The sequence below is a fragment of the Simochromis diagramma genome, unplaced genomic scaffold (assembly GCF_900408965.1).
Source record: "Simochromis diagramma unplaced genomic scaffold, fSimDia1.1 OVJJ01000602.1, whole genome shotgun sequence".
Lineage (NCBI taxonomy): Eukaryota > Metazoa > Chordata > Actinopteri > Cichliformes > Cichlidae > Simochromis > Simochromis diagramma.
The window spans coordinates 1,593,929-1,612,086 of NW_024387040.1; the positions used below are offsets into that span (position 1 = coordinate 1,593,929).

Consider the following 18,158-nt stretch of genomic DNA (forward strand, 5'->3'; position numbering starts at 1 on the left):
TATAATCTCCAGCAGAGTTTTTTCTTACACAGGAGTTAACTTGAGTGCTGTTTTCCTTTGCCAAAAGCAGTCAAATGCTGAAAGTTAGTTAGGAAAGAGAGAGGAAAAAAGCTCTGACAGAATATCCTGATTCTCATTTGGGAAAGGTAGGAACTTCACTTATGTGAAACTTAGGCGGTATCCCTCAGTGAGACTGTTCTAATTCAAAACTCAAACTTTTCTCTGTTAACAGAGTGATGAGATACATGGGCTTCAAGAGACTAGGGGGGTGGGTTCATCATTGTTATATTATTATTTTCTTCTGGCGCTGGTTGTTTTTCTGTTGTCCAGCTGGTTTTCCAAAAAGCTACACACTCTTCACCATTTTCTTCAGCACTGACAGTGTACAGTAGACTCTCTACCTCTGTATCTATCTCTTCTCTTGCGTTCTCTCTCTCTCCCACTTCTCTCTCAGGACGGGAGGAGGATATGTCTCTTTTTCTCCATATTGACTTTCCCAGGTCAGGCTCCTCTTCTCCTATTAGGCCAAGCTAACTGATCAATACGAAGGCCTGGTGGGCTGCTGTACGGACATGCAGACATGCACACACAGCGGGCCGTGCCGCGGCCAAGTGCCACGCTAATTAACAAACAAACACACAAAGCAGAACACGCGCAGCGCTCGTATCTACCCATTTCCAAATATAAGCACACGCACCTCTTAACGATACGGCTGATTATTAAAGCCACGGCTAACATTTCTACATGTATGAAAAAGTCGCCGACATTAACAAAAGTCACGAAACGAGCACATTGATTAGTCAGTCGTGCGCGAATATATAAAACTTCATCCAGTTGGTTGCTTTTCTGTCAGATACTGAGATGCAAGAAAACTCCTCCTCTCCTCTAAAAAAATCTTCTCTCTTCTCCTCCCCTGCTGTTCTCCCAGCTGATGAGTTGTGACATCTGCAGCGCTGCGACATGGATAAGCAGCTGCCAGAGATGGAGCTAGGGAGGAATGATGGAGAGAAGACAATGCAGGAGATGGGTGAAGAAGGGGGGGTGGGGAAGGGGTGAGGGATGCTGACAAGCAGCAACAGTTAGATGTACAGTGGGGTGGGGCGGTGGGGGGCATGATTGCATTGCGTGTGCATGTTCCTAAATGCGTATATGCGCATGTCTCTGGGTGTGTATGTGTGTGTGTGTGTGTGAATGAAGCTGTGTGGGCACATGAGCATATGTGTCTTTGCATGGCAGCGTGCCAGGCAGTGCCATCTGGCTGCTTGACAGAACTCCTCTCATTAACGGGGGAGGTTAATTGCTGTGGCAGCGCCCAGGCTGTGTCAAACACCACCCTGGGGACACGGAGGCAACAGACTATCTACATGTTGGTGTGTGTACATGCACCGACACGTGCGCGCTTGTGTCTCAAGCATAAAACGCGGAGCGGGAAACCCCCAGCCTTTTTTTCCCCACAACATAAAAAGGTTAAAGCGAACCCGCTGTACTATATGTGAACCCCATCGTGTGAAGAGAGTCTCAAGGAGGACTTGTGTCCTTTTTTTGCGTGCCAGGTTACATAGATGTTCAGATTATTCTTATGAATTATGCCTTGTTGCTGTAATGATGTAGAAAGAATTGGGTTTACAGAGCCAATGTCTATAGCCCTGGGGGCAAACACATATGTATACACGCTCACACACCCACATGCACAGCGTGTTGGGGGGGAGTGGTGGCAATTTGCATTTGTTATTACTGCATATTCATGACTAATTTTGTTAGCCTTGCTTAATAGGGCTGAATGACAGGTTGAGAAATCGAGAGCCTGCTTTAATATCACATACAGTCACAGTAATACACACACACACACACACGCACACGCACAATTCAGTCACATTCACTCAACCTGCTCACTCTGTCCACACAGTAATCATAACAACACTTAATGCTTTTAATAGGAATTCTCTGTTCCTCTGGTGGTGTGACATTGTGTTATTTGTTTACCACAAGTACTTATTGTATATTGCAATATAACAAGCCGTGCAGCCTTATTTGTTGCATGCATAATAATGACCTGCAATATTATGCACACACGCACGCAGATACGTACGCACTTGAATGGCATGAATAAATTTGCATGTTGACTTGTTGCAGATCAGGATTTGCTGCGTGTTTTCATTTTGATTTTCCCAAAAGAAGCAAAACTGTTGGAAATGAAGGATCCTCCTCTCCTTAATAAATTCAGTTCCATCCATTAATGGTGCAGAAAATAGAGGCTTATGTGTCGTTAAGTAACACAAATTATAGTTATTTTATTATTTTTTGTTTTTTTTAATCCTTTGACTCTGCATTAGTTGTGTGTTTATGAGTTCTTGGACAAGATAAGAACAGTGTGGTTTTAAAAAAAATCTTTGTTTTTGCAGCGAGCATATGCTTGCACGCACTCACATCCATTTTCTAAGTGTCTTCCTTCTATAGGAAAACAGGTTTTAAATTAGCTTGTTTTTACACCAAAGTTTTGCACCTCTGACTAAAAGGACCTAAAGAAGTCATCTTATAATAAATGTTAGCATTTCTTTTCCTTTTGGTCTTAAATGACATGTTTTGGGCCAAAAACCATCCTTCTACACATACCTATGTGTTACTTAGGCTTCTATATCACGGGTTGTGTGTTGTAAATTATCACCTTAGCTCGGTGATTATTTACAACAGAGGAAAACTCTACTTACGATTAAATAAAAAGACATCAAGTGGATTAATAACAGCAGAACATACACGTTCCCATTCTCCTATCGAGGCAGAACCAGACTATAATCTAAAGTCAGCTTTCACTGTTTCCTCTGTGGCTTTTACTCCATTTGACTGAAAAGTTTTTTTTTTTTGTTTTTTTTTTTGCCAAAGTGAAAGATTTAACTCTCAGCGCTCTCTATCCACTCACATGTCACTTTTGTCAAATCTTGCCTTTCCTTCTCCACTTGGTGTGAAAGTGTAGACACGCTTGATCAAATGTGAGTTTAACATTTTTAATCTGTGCAAAGTTTCATCAGAATAGCTCATCTCATGAGGCTGGTAAATATGAAACTGTGTGTGCGTGCGTGTGCCTGCGTGTGTCTTTGTACGTGCCCGTGTGTTTGTGAACAGTACCACACAGTGCCGTATGATCTGGGGTTTTTTTCTCTCTCTTTCCATCTTGGGTGTGTGACAGCTGTCACTGGTGACTCAGAAAGGTGTCTGGGCAGAGTTAACGTATTTTCACCGCTGGGAGACACACAGACTCATACACACGCATGCACACGCGTGCGCACACACACACACACACACTGACGGAGAGAAACACATATCAGCTCTGGTTGCTGTCATCTAGCACAAATTTCAACAGGCTCAGCATCTCTTTGCTGCTTTTGAATGAGATGTTTTTGAATTTTACACCTTATACATGTGCTGCATGTTGCTTACACATTCCTGTTTTATCCTGCATCAGTTGTTAAAACAATCTGATTAAGGATCAAAGCTTATACATTGTGATGGAAACAATTATATACACTGCCATATGCTGTGGCTTTCATCTCTGTAATTCACATCACTTAATAATGCACTCTGTACTCACTATAAACCTGAAAAGAGATATTTTCCTTCTATGTTTTACATCTATCTGCTTGTTCAGTAGTTCACGATTTCCTTCCTCTTCCTTATGCCTTTCCGCTATAGCAGTGATTCCGTGGACCAGATGACGTCTGAGACGGAAGATGTGAAAATCCAGCTGCAAACCAAGGACATGATCATCTCGGATCTGGAGAGGGAGCTCGCAGAGAATATACAAGGAAAGCAAAAGGTAACCGACTTGACTTGACTTGATTTTTGCACATTCCAAAGAATGAGCTACCGGGATCACGCCACAAAAATGCAAACAAGACATTCTGTCGTTTGCACGTAATTGTCTGGACTCAAGATAGTTCCCCAAAAAAAGCAAGACAATGTAAACAAATCTCTTTTTTTTTTTCTCATAGCAATTGTAAGGTTGAAACAATTAAATGACTTGCTAAGAAATTGTTTCTTTTTTTTGCAGCATTTGTTCAGAAGGCTGTTTAAAAGGTGGAGGAGTCTTTTTTTAATTTTTTTTTACGATATTGGTTTGGCAGCTGTGCTACAAGCGCTCCATGTGCAGTCAGGTTTAACAGGAAGCCATGGCGTGTGTGATGAATTACCAGCATATCTCAGAGCCCTGGGTAACAAACATGGCATCGCCGGTCGGGATTAAAAGGGAGAGATTTTTACAACCTTCCCACACCTCCTTACAGGGTGTCACTAAATTATACCCACTGCTGTTTTACTGTCTTCTGTGGCTTATGGTTAAGGCACACGTAAACACACACAGGCTTGCAGAAATACACACATGCATTTGTGCTTGTGGTAAACCCAGGCTTGTTGGTTGTTTATGTGTGTGTTGGCTGGTTACTGTTTGTTTATGCTGCTTGTGAGTTGACTCATTTGCACTGCCGCTAATTAGTGGTTTGTGTGATTACAGACAGATCCGTAGAGAAACAAGTAGAGTAACTGGAGCTTGTTCTGTTAATCACATTTTCAACAAATGGCTATATATTTTCTATTCCACTTGTGTTTCTGTTTAGCTGGTGCTTCTGCAATGCAGATGCGCAAACAGATCTACAGGACACACAAACACACATGGAGCCTTGGTACATGTGAGCGCCATAACACTGTTAGCACGACGACACTATCAAATGAACAGCTTTCTAGAACACGTGGCCAAATTAAGTGTATCCTCATAAAACTATAAATGATATATATTTACAGTATACGTTGTATTTTAATCTGCAATATGTGAACTTCTAACTATGAATTTGTCTTACACAACCCAGGCAATTATCGCTCGGGCTCTTACAGTTGTAATTACATGGACTTCTATTTTAAAATGAGACATTAAGAATTGATATAAAAATGTAATTTTATTCATTCCAATTCATTTCAGATTATTGCGAGACATTTATGAAAAAGTAATCAAAAGCAATTTGGAAAAATTGTATGAGGAGTATTAGCCAGTGAATAATTCTCAATGAAAATAAACCTTTGTCTCTTTTTTGGGGGGGGGGGGGGAATCAAATTTTAATTCCTTTCTGGCGAAGACTGCGACGCAGGTGCTGGAAAGCGGTGAGAGGCTGGTGCACCTGCAGAGCGAGCTGTCTTGTCTGCGGCGGATCCACGAAGACAACATGAAGGAGATTGCTGAGAAAGACATCTGCATCACCAAACTGCAAGCTAACATTCAGCTCCTGCAACAGGAGGGGGCTGACACGCTTGCTCAGGTGTGCAAAGGCTTACACGTGTACTATTCGGGACTGCTGTTTGCACACATACACATGCATGTGCCACGCATATTGCACATGCAACAGCTATTAATGTGTGGTGTAATAAAACATACATTCGCTCACTTAGTGCCAGTCAATTTAGCCATCTTTTTTGCATGACCCACTTTTTCTTTTACTGCCTTGCAGGATGTTGTCTTGCGATGGGTCTCTTGATGTTTCAGATTAGTTTTTTTAGATTATGTGACTGGTACCTCATTTGTTCCACAGATTGCAGAGATGTGACTGCCTGCACATTTCTTTTTTTCTTTTCTTCTCCTGTCTGACTTCAGCTCTCCAAGCTGAATGTAAGAACAAATGAGCTGCAGGAGGAGTTAAAGAAGAAAAGAGGTGCTATGGAGGTAGAGGGAGGATGAGGAGAAAATAAAAGATAAAAAAGGAGCGTTAAGAAAAACAGATGAGAGGAGAAGGCAGGAGCAACTGAAGACAGAGGAGTGGATAAAGAGTGGAAGAGGGGGTTTGAGGAAGATGGAAAAGACTATATCCGGGCTGTTTAAAAGTGTGCTAAGAAGGCAGCTGTTTTGAATTCTGAGGTGAGTGTATTAATGCACTCTGTAACTTAACAAGAACTACTCATCAGCGGGTAAAACTGCAAACTGGGTTGCCAATAAGAAGTTACACACCTTCATCAAGTTTCAGGATGATTAGATTCTTTTGATCATTGATATGATTTACATGAAGTTTCTCTCTTTACAATTTTATACACGTTTATATCAAAATCCTAACTTAGTGTTTCAATGTTAAGACTTTTTTTTGGATGATGGACATCCCTTTATTGAGCAGACTTAATATGTTTACCAAAAACAGTACAGCAGATAGCATATTTACGCGTATGCACATACACACACTTACACAGTCCTAGAAAAAAAAACCCAACAAAACACTTCACCTTAATTCAGACCTCAGACACTCTCTCCTCCGCCCCCCCCTCTCCTTCCATCCTGCCATCTCGCCACAACCGCTCCAAATTAATCTGCAAAATATTGATTTGAGGACCAAGGGGGTGGGGGGGTGGAGGCGCACGATTGCGGCCGCATATTAATACGAACAAGCCGCTCTTCGTCTCTCCTCTATACTTTAAGATCCTCATATCTTCATAATTGATTAATGTTCCTTTGTGAAGTGGGGATGAATAATACATTAGTGGGCCTGCTGCACCCTCAGGCTGATGAGAAAATGTTTAATTTCAGTAAATGTAGCGCTCCTTCTCTCTTTCTCTCTGTTTCATTTCCCTCTCTCTGGTTATTTGTGAGTGCTGGATTGTGTTTGTGAGTTTTCACTTGCTGACGACCGGAGGAGTGCTGTTGATTTGCTTCTTCTGTGTTTACTGTCGGCTTTAAGCGCATGTTGAGCATCACAAACAAAAGACAGCATCTGCATTTGCAAACACGAATGAATAAATTGGTGGTATGAGCTCAGCATTGTTCTATTAACTGATATAACTTCAAGAGCTGTGTCACTTTTACAGGGCTGCTTGCCTTGAGAGAGAAATCATCCCCCTCTGACTTTTTTTTTAATGTGTGTGTGTGTGTGTGTGTGTGTGCACATTGCATCAAAATGTGCTGGAAAGACCATTTGTTATCAGTTAGCAATCACTAAGGGTATGGAAATGTGCCATAAACCCACCTGATGAGGAACAAGTAGCCCCCTCCGCAACCTGGAAAAGTGCGAGGAGCTTGACATTTGTCAGCTGCCCCGACTGGCACAGCCTGGCTCCACTCAAGCTCATCTGGTTAACAGTGCTAATTATGCTAATCAGAATCCTAATGATGATGATGAGGGGGTTTAAGAGCCACAGCATAGCAAGCTTGGAGTGTTTGTGTGTGTTGGTGGGGGTGGTAGTGAGGGGTGGGGGGGCTGGTGGGGCTGAAGTGCCTGGCACCTGATGGTGAGCATCTGTGTGTCGAACAGATAAATGATGAAATCAACACGCGCACAGGCGCCCACAGGTCTCCCTTCATGCCTACTTAGCTTTGCCTCGTTTTCATTTGAACTTATACCAGCGATGAAGGGGATCCATACACACAGAGCGCTAATTGAATAAATAGCACTCCTCCGTTAACAAGGATCCTAATTAGTTATGCTAATCAGACTAGATAACCCAATTAACCCCACAGCGAGGCAGGGTGGGCTCCTCTCTGTGTGTGTTTATGTGTGGGTGTGGATTTATGTGCCTGAGAGCATATCAGAGACACTTAAGAAAACACGTTTGCCTAATTACTTTTCAGAGACGAGCGTTTATGCTTTTTTCATGTCCTTATTGTTCTGCAGTTAAATGCAGGTTATTGAGCTTTCCAAACTAAAGAAAAGAAGGATTGAACAGTGTTTGTTTTTGGGCTTTCATATATGGGGGATATCTGCATTTATATGTATTTCTCTTTGCCTTCTGCCAGCCTGTCTCTCAGTTAGATCTACATTGACATGTATATTTTTACAACTATTATGGTTGTTTAAACAGAGTGTGTATTTGTTCAGAGAATGTCTGGCTGTTCCATTAGTTTATGTCCTTGGAAATACAATTTGGCCTCAAGTTCTCTCCGTTTATTTAAAACCTTCAGTCAGCGTTCCCCTCCTAATAGTGAGCCGTGTTTCCTCTCGTTTAGCTCCACCACTCATTATCCGGGCCATGTGGAAGAGACAATGTTTAGAGAGAAGAGAGAGGGGGACTTGGAGAAGGACAGCAAGAAATGGAGGGAGAGGGAGAAAAGGGCTAAAAATAAGAGCGAACCGGAGAGAAAAAGACAGAGGGAATTAATGAGTGACTGAAAGAGAGAGAATGTAGATTGTCTCTGAACCTGGCCGCAGCTGCTTGTGCTTCTAATGAATGGATGGGGGGGGGGGGGGGGGGGACCCGGACAAGACTGTCTTTGTTGTGCCTGTGCCATAGAGAGAGTGAGAGCACAACAGATTTATGTCTTACAGGAAGTCTCCTAGATTTGTGGTGTCACAAACCGCCTACCCCAAGTCAACTTCATGCTCTGGCTTTTAATTAATAGGCAGCATTCATGTATATGTATCTGTTTGCCTCTGTGGCATGTGCCTGTTTTTGAACATTTAGCCATGTAGTTGATCATGTGTGGTTTGGAAATGACTATTAGTTTTGACAGAACAGTACTCATCCTGTCTTCCAGTTTGGCCTCTGCATCTGACATTGGGAGACGTTTAATTAGAACAACAGCTTCCGAATAATTTTGCATTAGATTTATACTTTGTTTAGGGCCCTTAGAAGAGTGGCAACAATGACATTTTCACATATACAGGCCTGTCTTTTGGATTAGCCTTGCTTTTAGTTTTAAGAACAGTTTCAGGGCTACCCTCACATTTGACTTAAGCTGCTTTAGAGAACAAATACTGTAAGGTCTTAAATGCGGCACCCAACCTCAGCATTAGGTCGTGGCACCTTTGCTAATGTGCTAATGGAATTCACTGCGGTGCGCTTAACTGCTGGTCTTAATGTCCAAAACGTGCACTTTTGTAATGGGAAGCCCAAACAGTAGAAGCTACTCCGTGCATTGCAGGACTAGAACGGGGGGCGAGATGCTAATATTAGCTCGGGCTCACATCAGCTGAGTCATCTCCTCTGTGTCCTTGGCTTATTAACTGATTTAAGACTGATTAGATCAGTCATGCACAGACGTGCACAGGCACACATGCGCACCAAATTTGAATATCAAAATGGAATTGCTTGACCAGTGAAAACTAGATTAATTCAAAATGTTTGCATCAAGGTGTAGGTAAAACAGATGACTGTGCATATTTTTAATGCACCTTGCAGCATTTAGAGCCATTTATGACATTAACTAAAGCTCATGTTATGCAAACACATTTTGCAAGTCAAAGCCACTTATGTTGAGAATGCATGATGCTCCTTTTTTCCCTCCTTCGCCTTGATTTGACATCATGAGATCATCAGCATAAGTATTGATTTTGCACTCCATTAAATGGAGTTTGAGTTTGCTACAATGTGTCTCGTCTTTTCACAATACCATGCCTCAGTAACAAGAGAGTGTTGTTGAGCTGTTTTACAGCATTGTTATATCTGGGCCTTTTTTAAATCACTAGCTGCAGAGATACTTCAAATAGCTTGATAATAAGAAAAAAAAAAGATGATTAATTTCTGCACGGACACATTGTGGACCCTATACACCAGAGCAGCATTAGCTTAAATCCCTATTTATCACCTGTAATTGTTCCTTGATCTCACTTCATCAAGGTTATGTAAACAGATTAGATGTTGCTTCGCTCCCAAGAAATTACCACAAATAGCTTTACTTCTCTCCAGTCTCCAGAAAGCATCAAGAACTTGCACTGTTTCTGCCTGGTCAAATCTCCTGACAACCTAACAGCATGGGTGGCGGTGCACATTTGGCACAGAAACCTCCCTCGTTCTCAGTCTTAATTTGAACAAAATAATTTCTGTTGTTGTGGTTGATGTGAGAAACTACTGAAGTTTTCCACCTACTTGATCAGCCCTGAACACGATGTTACAGTTACACAGCTGTCCTGGTAAATAAGAGAAAGTTGTCTGTTAGAGTTGGTTGAGTCAGCCAGTGTTAAATGTGTATGCCTGTGTGTGCTCTCGCACAGGACTGATTGTTTCTACTTCTCTCTGTATATGTGGCAGTTTCCTCTCGAGATGTTAATTCCTCTCCTCCCTGTTGTTGTCATGCTTCCACCAGCAGTGTCTGCACCGGGGAGACGAAGACATATTGGTGTTAATGAAAAGCCCTCCTAAACTATCCTCCCCGCATGAATGTTTAAACATGCTTGTCATAACATTCATTCGCTCACACATGACAGCTAGCATCTGCAGCTGCCTTGCTCGCCCTCAATATTTTATCATACCATCTCCCCTAACCCCACACTAGCACAATGCCTGTGTGTTAGCAAACTGAATTATAATGACTGAAAACAGGCTGTGTTCAGACCCACTGCCAGCACAGGCCATGCATAATGGATTCAGTAACACCAAAAGTCTCATAATGGTACAATTAGTCAATCTTAAATATGAAAGTAATAAAGAAAGGCAAAACAAGAAGCCTTTTTGTTTTTTTCAAGTAGCAAAAGAAAAAAAAGAAAAGGAGGAATGTACACAAAGATAATGAGAGTGAAAAAAATGCAAAGTAAGGACAAAATGTGTAAAGAAGGAAAGAAAGAGAGAAATCCTTGTGTCCATTTACAGTATGCTATTCCAAAGTCCCATAACGCTGCAGGTCAGCAGTTGTGACCTTGGTGGTTTTGACAGAAATGATTCACCATGGTAACGGTTGGTCTGCAACCCTCAGTACACCCCCGCACCCCTTATCATTCCCCAACCTTCCTTACCGCCTCTTTTCCAATTTGATTGGATGCACAATTGAAATGTCATGCCTCAGCAAAACGCATGCACACGCACCCGATCAACCACAGTGAAAAAGTGGGAGGGATAAAAGAACTGGTCATGTTATACACTTCAAATTATAAATTAAGAGACAGGTCCAGTGCACGCTGGAAGAAAAGAGGGGTTTTGGTCGAGCATCGAATCGCTTGCATTTCAGGTAGCAAGGATAAATATGCATATATGGCTGAAATCATAATCAGAGCTATAGGGTTAATGTTGTGTGATGTACCAGGGGACATAGGCACAGTGCATCAAACCAGTGAAGCCATAGTCACTAAATGCAAAGTCAAATGAATATTAATGCAGAACCAATTACCTCAGAGAAATGTTGTCTGTAGGTTAACTTTGCTAACGCGTGTGTCTCACCTTTACCGCAGTAGAAGCATTGGGGGATGGGTTGTTGAGGGGCAGCGCTGATGTGTTAGTTTTCTTCCTAACAAGCTTCTCTGTCCCTGCTAAAATAGAATTGTTAAGCAAACAGCTACTCCTCTCCACTTATCTTATTTCAATACGATGCAAGATCCAATTTTTAAAGAGAGGGAAAGTGCAAAGTGAGGGTTACAATTAGGGTGTTACTTGACTGTGGCATTTCTTTAAAATACTTCATAAGCAGCAAAAAAAAAGAAAGTATTTTGCATGTCATACAGCAATGCTAAGTCTCCTCTTTCTCTTTATTTCAGTCTTTAGAGGTGAGCCACATACTTTCTTGTTGTATGAGCAGCTTAGCACAGAGCAGCACTGATCTATGCAGGTGCTGATCTGCACAAGTGACTGTGCCACACTTAAAGCCCCTTCTAAATCAGTGTTAAAGCCTTGATAATAGACCTCACTGACCAATTGATTGGCCTTCATATGTTTACAGCTCACTTTAATTGCCTCAAAAATACCATTTATCAGCCAAGTGTGTCCGCATATGCATGTATGTGTGAGTGCAAGCATGCCCGTCCATTGACAAAAAGGCTTATTGATTTATCAGCATCAGGATTTGTCCCGTTCACCATACATAAAACCCCTGCGTATGTGCTGTTCAAAATGGGAAATGGCCCCATTGATTCCCTTAAGTTGGAGCCCAAATGCTAAAGATTTTTGGATAAGCTTTCTCATTACTTAAGCTGAAATCAATAGGGGAGAGCATGGGTCTAATGAATGAACGGGCCACAGATCAGATGGGGTGTGCTCATCCCTGGCCTGTCCGGGTCGATCCGAGTATGTGTGTGTGAGTGCGTGTGTGGGAGAAAGAGAGAGAAAGAGACATCCGCATGCACTCACACAAAAACGAGCGGACTATTTGGACATCACAAATCTTTTTGTCTGCCTCAGAAAATTCACATTTTAGATCCATTTGTGTCTTTAGGTCTTTCTGCTCACTTGACCCACTTCTGTGCCTTTAGCTTCCACTGCTTCTCGATCCACATTAATGTGCCAAAAATATGTTCTTTTCAGAACCGGAACCATGTGTTAAAATCATGCAAGACACCAAACCCTTATCCATGTATGGTTTGGAAATAGTTTAAGCCTCAAAAGTCTGCGTATGGAATTTCAAATATTTGTTATTAATTATTATTTGAATCGTTCTACTTTCCCTTTGCACACTTTCTTTCCCTCTGTAGTTGGAGGCCAGCAGGAAGCAGGTGGAACGTCAGAGGAGGGAGTTATCAGAGCTTCACCAGAAGGAGGAGACACTTTTGTGTGAGGTACAAAGATAAATCATAAACAGACACACACATGCATGCACGTGCACACAACACATACACACACATACACACACACACACACAGAGGAACTAACTCGGGATTTAAGATTTAAATACTCAGCATCTACAAATAAAATCTAGATTAGTCATAAATCTTCATGGGAATGTACAGTAATATCGAGTGCATGTGGATGTGTGTCAGCCAGCCAGCTGGTGGAACCAAGAATGTAGCTCACACACGCACACGCGGAAACTACTACCCCTCTTAGTCGCAGCCCCTTTGGCTAACCATTTGGTTTTTCCACTTTCCACTCTTTCCACCCTTTGAAATATCAAAACAGCACAGAGTGGTGTATCTCTTGAAAATTGTTTTTGGCTGAGTGTGCAGACGCTTCCTCTCAGAGTACATTTACCAGACAACTTCTAACAGTTTCACTTTGTGACTTGGCCAATTTATGGAATTAACTCGATAAGCCGATATTACAAACAGTTGTCACTGCGATTAGTTAAACCAAGGAGTTGCTCGCTAAAAATTAGAAACCTGCAGACACCTAACGCTGATGAAAAATTAATTAAATCATTAATTAAATAGATTTAATTAGTAATATTGCAGTTATTAAATATCACATACACATGAAGCAGGAAACTTAGGAGGTATTTGGTGGATTTATAAACTGTGGCTTTAAGTTGGATGAGCAGTCAATAAATTGTGCATATGAGCACTATCAACAAAGAACTCTGGATTATCACCACTAACCCAGCCCACTTTTCAAACAGTCAACTCCCTATCCCTTCCCCTACTCTCCACCAAGGTGTCCCGCCTTTTCAACTCATAAATATGGAAGGCAAAAGATGATGAGATTCAGGGACAAGAAAGGAATCAAAATCTATTGTAGCGTGTCCTTTTCCCCGTGTAAAGTTTGGATTAAATGTCACACATTAGCATGTGAACTTTTAAATGAGCTTGTTTGCTCTCCACGGTGTGGGGCATGTAAATACCCATCTTGAGAATGGAATGGGGATTTCGTAGTGGAGGGGGTGGTGCTGGTGGAGGTTCTCAAGAGTTGCGGAGTGTAGGACACATTTGAGGGTTGCAATGGGCAATTAGACCCCACCAAGGGACGGGTGTACCAAACAGGTCTATTGACTGCAACCTGAAGTGACAGACATTAGCAGATGGGAAATCTCACTAAGGGATGTGGCTTCTAGTGATTTATGTGAGACAGATGATTGACATGAGAAGACTGACACACACTGTCATGTTTATTTCTGGGCAAAATCCGGTCAGAGTGAAAAGAAATATGTAAATGTTTAGAAAACCATTGTAAGTTTGTTTGATCAAAAAAATTAACTGTTGAAATTTTTATGTACTTTTTACTTTTGCATTTTCATTCTATAACACGTTTAATATGCACTGCTCAAAAAATTAAAGGAACACTTTGAAAACACATCAGATCTCAATGGGAAAAATCATGCTGGTTATCTATACTGATATGGACTGGGTAATGTGTTATGAATGAAAGAATCAATTGTTTGATGGAAATAAAAATGATCAACATACAGAGGGCTGAATTCAAAAACATCTGGAAAATCAAAGTGAAAAAATGATGCAGTGAGTTAGTCGATTTTGTTGAAATTTCTTGGGAGCAACTCAAAATGGTACTCAGTAATTGGTGCTTGTATTCATGTCTGACAAAACTGGACCATGCTCCTATTGAAAGGACAGATGCTGTCCTGAGGGATCTTCTCCCAGATCTGGACCAGGGCATCACTGAGCTCCTTGACAGTCGGAGGTACAACCTGACAGCGTTGGATGGACCAAAACATAATATCCCAGAGGTGCTGCATTTAGCTCAGGTGAGGGTATCAGTTCCTTCATCCTCCAGGAACTGCCTGCATATTCTTGCCACATAATGCTGGGCATCGTGAACTAGGAGGAACCCAGAACCCACTGCACCAGCATGTCTGACAGTGAGTCTAAGGATTTCATCCCGATACCCAATGGCAGACAGTGTGCTGTTGTCTAACCTGTAGATATCTGTGCGTTCATCCATTCCTTCACCACCAAACCGCTCATACTGAACGATGAACAGGCAGCATAACGTTCTCCACGACTTCTCCAGAGCCTTTCACGTCTATCACATGTATTCAGTGCTTCGATCTGTGAAAATTAGAGGGTGCCAGTGGTGGACTTGCCAATTCTGGTATTCTATGGCAAATGCCAATCGTGTTCCACGGTGCCAGCCAGTGAGCACAGGACCTACTAAAGGACATTGGACCCCCAGGCCACCCTCATGAGGTCTGTTTCTGATTGTTTGGTCAGAGACATTTACACCAGTGGGCTGCTGGAGGTTCTTTGTTGCTCCGTCAGTGCTCATCCTGTTCCTCATTGTACAAAAGGAGCAGATACCGGTCCTGCTGATGGGCTAAGCACCTTCTAAAGCTTTACAGCGCTCCTAAAGTAACTGCCTGTGTCCTGGAATCTCCTACATGCGTTTTGGAAGACACAACAAGCCTTGTGGCTATGACACATATTGACGTGCCATCCTGGAGGAATTGGACTACCTGTGCAAGCTCTGTAGGGTCCAGGCACCAACTCATGTTACCAGTAGTGACACTGACGTTAGCCAAAAGTAGTGAAAAAACAGTCAGAAAAGATGCAGGAAAAAAATGTCAATGACTTGGACCTTTAAAAACTATTTGTGGTTTAAGGGTTGTCTCATTTCCTAGACTAACTTCCTCTAACTGCACATGTTGTTAATTGTATTTACACCAAACTGGTTAACAACCGCCTCTGCTACTTAACTGACCAGATCAATATCCCAGAAGTTTTACTGACTCTGATTAAAAAGTGTTCCTTTCATGTTTTCTGAGCAGTCTACAGGGAGTGCAGAATTATTAGGCAAATGAGTATTTTGTCCACATCATCTTCTTCATGCATGTTGTCTTACTCCAAGCTGTATAGGCTCGAAAGCCTACTACCAATTAAGCATATTAGGTGATGTGCATCTCTGTAATGAGAAGGGGTGTGGTCTAATGACATCAACACCCTATATCAGGTGTGCATAATTATTAGGCAACGTCCTTTCCTTTGGCAAAATGGGTCAAAAGAAGGACTTGACAGGCTCAGAAAAGTCAAAAATAGTGAGATATCTTGTAGAGGGATGCAGCAGTCTCAAAATTGCAAAGCTTCTGAAGCGTGATCATCGAACAATCAAGCGTTTCATTTAAAATAGTCAACAGGGTCGCAAGAAGCGTGTGGAAAAACCAAGGCGCAAAATAACTGCCCATGAACTGAGAAAAGTCAAGCGTGCAGCTGCCAAGATGCCACTTGCCACCAGTTTGGCCATATTTCAGAGCTGCAACATCACTGGAGTGCCCAAAAGCACAAGGTGTGCAATACTCAGAGACATGGCCAAGGTAAGAAAGACGACCACCACTGAACAAGACACACAAGCTGAAACGTCAAGACTGGGCCAAGAAATATCTCAAGACTGGTTTTTCTAAGGTTTTATGGACTGATGAAATGAGAGTGAGTCTTGATGGGCCAGATGGATGGGCCCGTGGCTGGATTGGTAAAGGGCAGAGAGCTCCAGTCCGACTCAGACGCCAGCAAGGTGGAGGTGGAGTACTGGTTTGGGCTGGTATCATCAAAGATGAGCTTGTGGGGCCTTTTCGGGTTGAGGATGGAGTCAAGCTCAACTCCCAGTCCTACTGCCAGTTTCTGGAAGACACCTTCTTCAAGCAGTGGTACAGGAAGAAGTCTGCATCCTTCAAGAAAAACATGATTTTCATGCAGGACAATGCTCCATCACACGCGTCCAAGTACTCCACAGCGTGGCTGGCAAGAAAGGGTATAAAAGAAGAAAAACTAATGACATGGCCTCCTTGTTCACCTGATCTGAACCCCATTGAGAACCTGTGGTCCATCATCAAATGTGATATTTACAAGGAGGGAAAACAGTACACCTCTCTGAACAGTGTCTGGGAGGCTGTGGTTGCTGCTGCACGCAATGTTGATGGTGAACAGATCAAAACACTGACAGAATCCATGGATGGCAGGCTTTTGAGTGTCCTTGCAAAGAAAGGTGGCTATATTGGTCGCTGATTTGTTTTTGTTTTGTTTTTGAATGTCAGAAATGTATATTTGTGAATGTGGAGATGTTATATTGGTTTCACTGGTAAAAATAAATAATTGAAATGGGTATATATTTGTTTTTTGTTAAGTTGCCTAATAATTATGCACAGTAATAGTCACCTGCACACACAGATATCCCCCTAAAATAGCTAAAACTAAAAACAAACTAAAAACTACTTCCAAAAACATTCAGCTTTGATATTAATGAGTTTTTTGGGTTCATTGAGAACATGGTTGTTGTTCAATAATAAAATTATTCCTCAAAAATACAACTTGCCTAATAATTCTGCACTCCCTGTATAAGTTCGAATTGAAGCTATAGAAATAGCAAACATATGGTAAAGACCATAAAAAACAAGCATGTGTCACTAACACTCACAGAACCTCAGGGTTGAGAGCTCACCAAGTACTACTGTCAGAATATGTGTGTGTGTGTTGACGCATGACCGTATTGTGTATCATATTTGATAACCAAACACCATAATATATGTGCACATATTTCACTGACTATGATTCCCTTTGTTTTAAAATGTGAGTCTGCTTATTTATTGACATAATTTCCTCTCACTGAAGGGCTTGTGTCTATAAAACACATTAAAATCATATTGCAATCTTTGGTTACCCAGGAGTAGCGTCATAGTTCTATTATACTCACTGAACAACAGCATCACAGCCTGTTTATCAATCCAATATCTCATAATGTGCTCTCTGCCTGGTCATTTTGAATATAAAAAGATCTCATACTCCCATTGTACCATATTTCCTATATTTAGTATTAATCTCTTGTACTGACATGAATCTGACACATCCAATATGGCATTTGATTAGTTGTTTTTGTTTTTTGTTTGTTTTATTTATTTTCTTCTGAGTCTCCAGGTGATATTAGATACATGTGCCGAGCTAGTATTATGTTGGTTGTTTCATCTGAGTATAAAAATGATTTAGTGTGTACTCAGCAGGCAGTGTCATTGACTAGCTTTAATTTCACTGCAAGGGTGGGCTTTATTACCGTGCTACTCTCTAAATATGTGCATGTGAGTGCATGTGAGAGAAAGTGTGTGTGTGTGTGCGCGTGTGCATGTGTGTGTGTGTGTGTGTGGGGGGGGGGGGTACAAAGAAAAAATAGAAAGTGCAAATGAATGTTTCTGTGGACATACATTCTGGCTCTTTTCATGCTTATTATCTTTGCAGCATGCAACGTCTGTGCACACATGTGCTGAGACTCTTTTTCGCTTGTGTGAGATGTAGTTATGACCTATAGCTAGATTTAAAAGTTTAATGATCATAAGTGCTTATCTTATCCAGTCCAGTCCAGAATAAGTCCAGGCAAAATGCCATGATGTCGTTAGTTTTTGATGAGCAGAGCTTTCCTAAACCTAACCAAGTAGTTTTCAATGCCCAAAGCTAGCAAAGGTAAGACAATAAACTGCAAGTAAATATGAAACCTGCACCCAGAGAAAACTCAATTTTCAGTCTCAGTGGTCAAAAATCAGGTGTGTCTGAAATGTGTCTGATCTTGTTACTCTTGGAGTGGACTCCGAGTCGAAACACCCCCAAAGCCACGTGGAAAAGTTTTCACAGTACTCT

General features: G+C 41.7%; 1 protein-coding gene across 3 annotated transcripts in view; it reads left to right on the forward strand.

The window, feature by feature from the left end:
* LOC120741382 (golgin subfamily A member 6-like protein 22) overlaps positions 1-18,158 on the forward strand; it is a 92,569-nt gene that overhangs the window by 13,373 nt on the left and 61,038 nt on the right. For 2 of the 3 annotated variants that reach the window (XM_040044250.1, XM_040044253.1), the window contains exons 4-6: positions 3,688-3,811; positions 5,121-5,300; positions 12,351-12,434. In XM_040044250.1, the coding sequence (XP_039900184.1) occupies positions 3,688-3,811; positions 5,121-5,300; positions 12,351-12,434 (388 nt within the window). The remainder of the gene's footprint in view (positions 1-3,687; positions 3,812-5,120; positions 5,301-12,350; positions 12,435-18,158) is intronic. The other variant, XM_040044252.1, reaches the window with a different exon arrangement.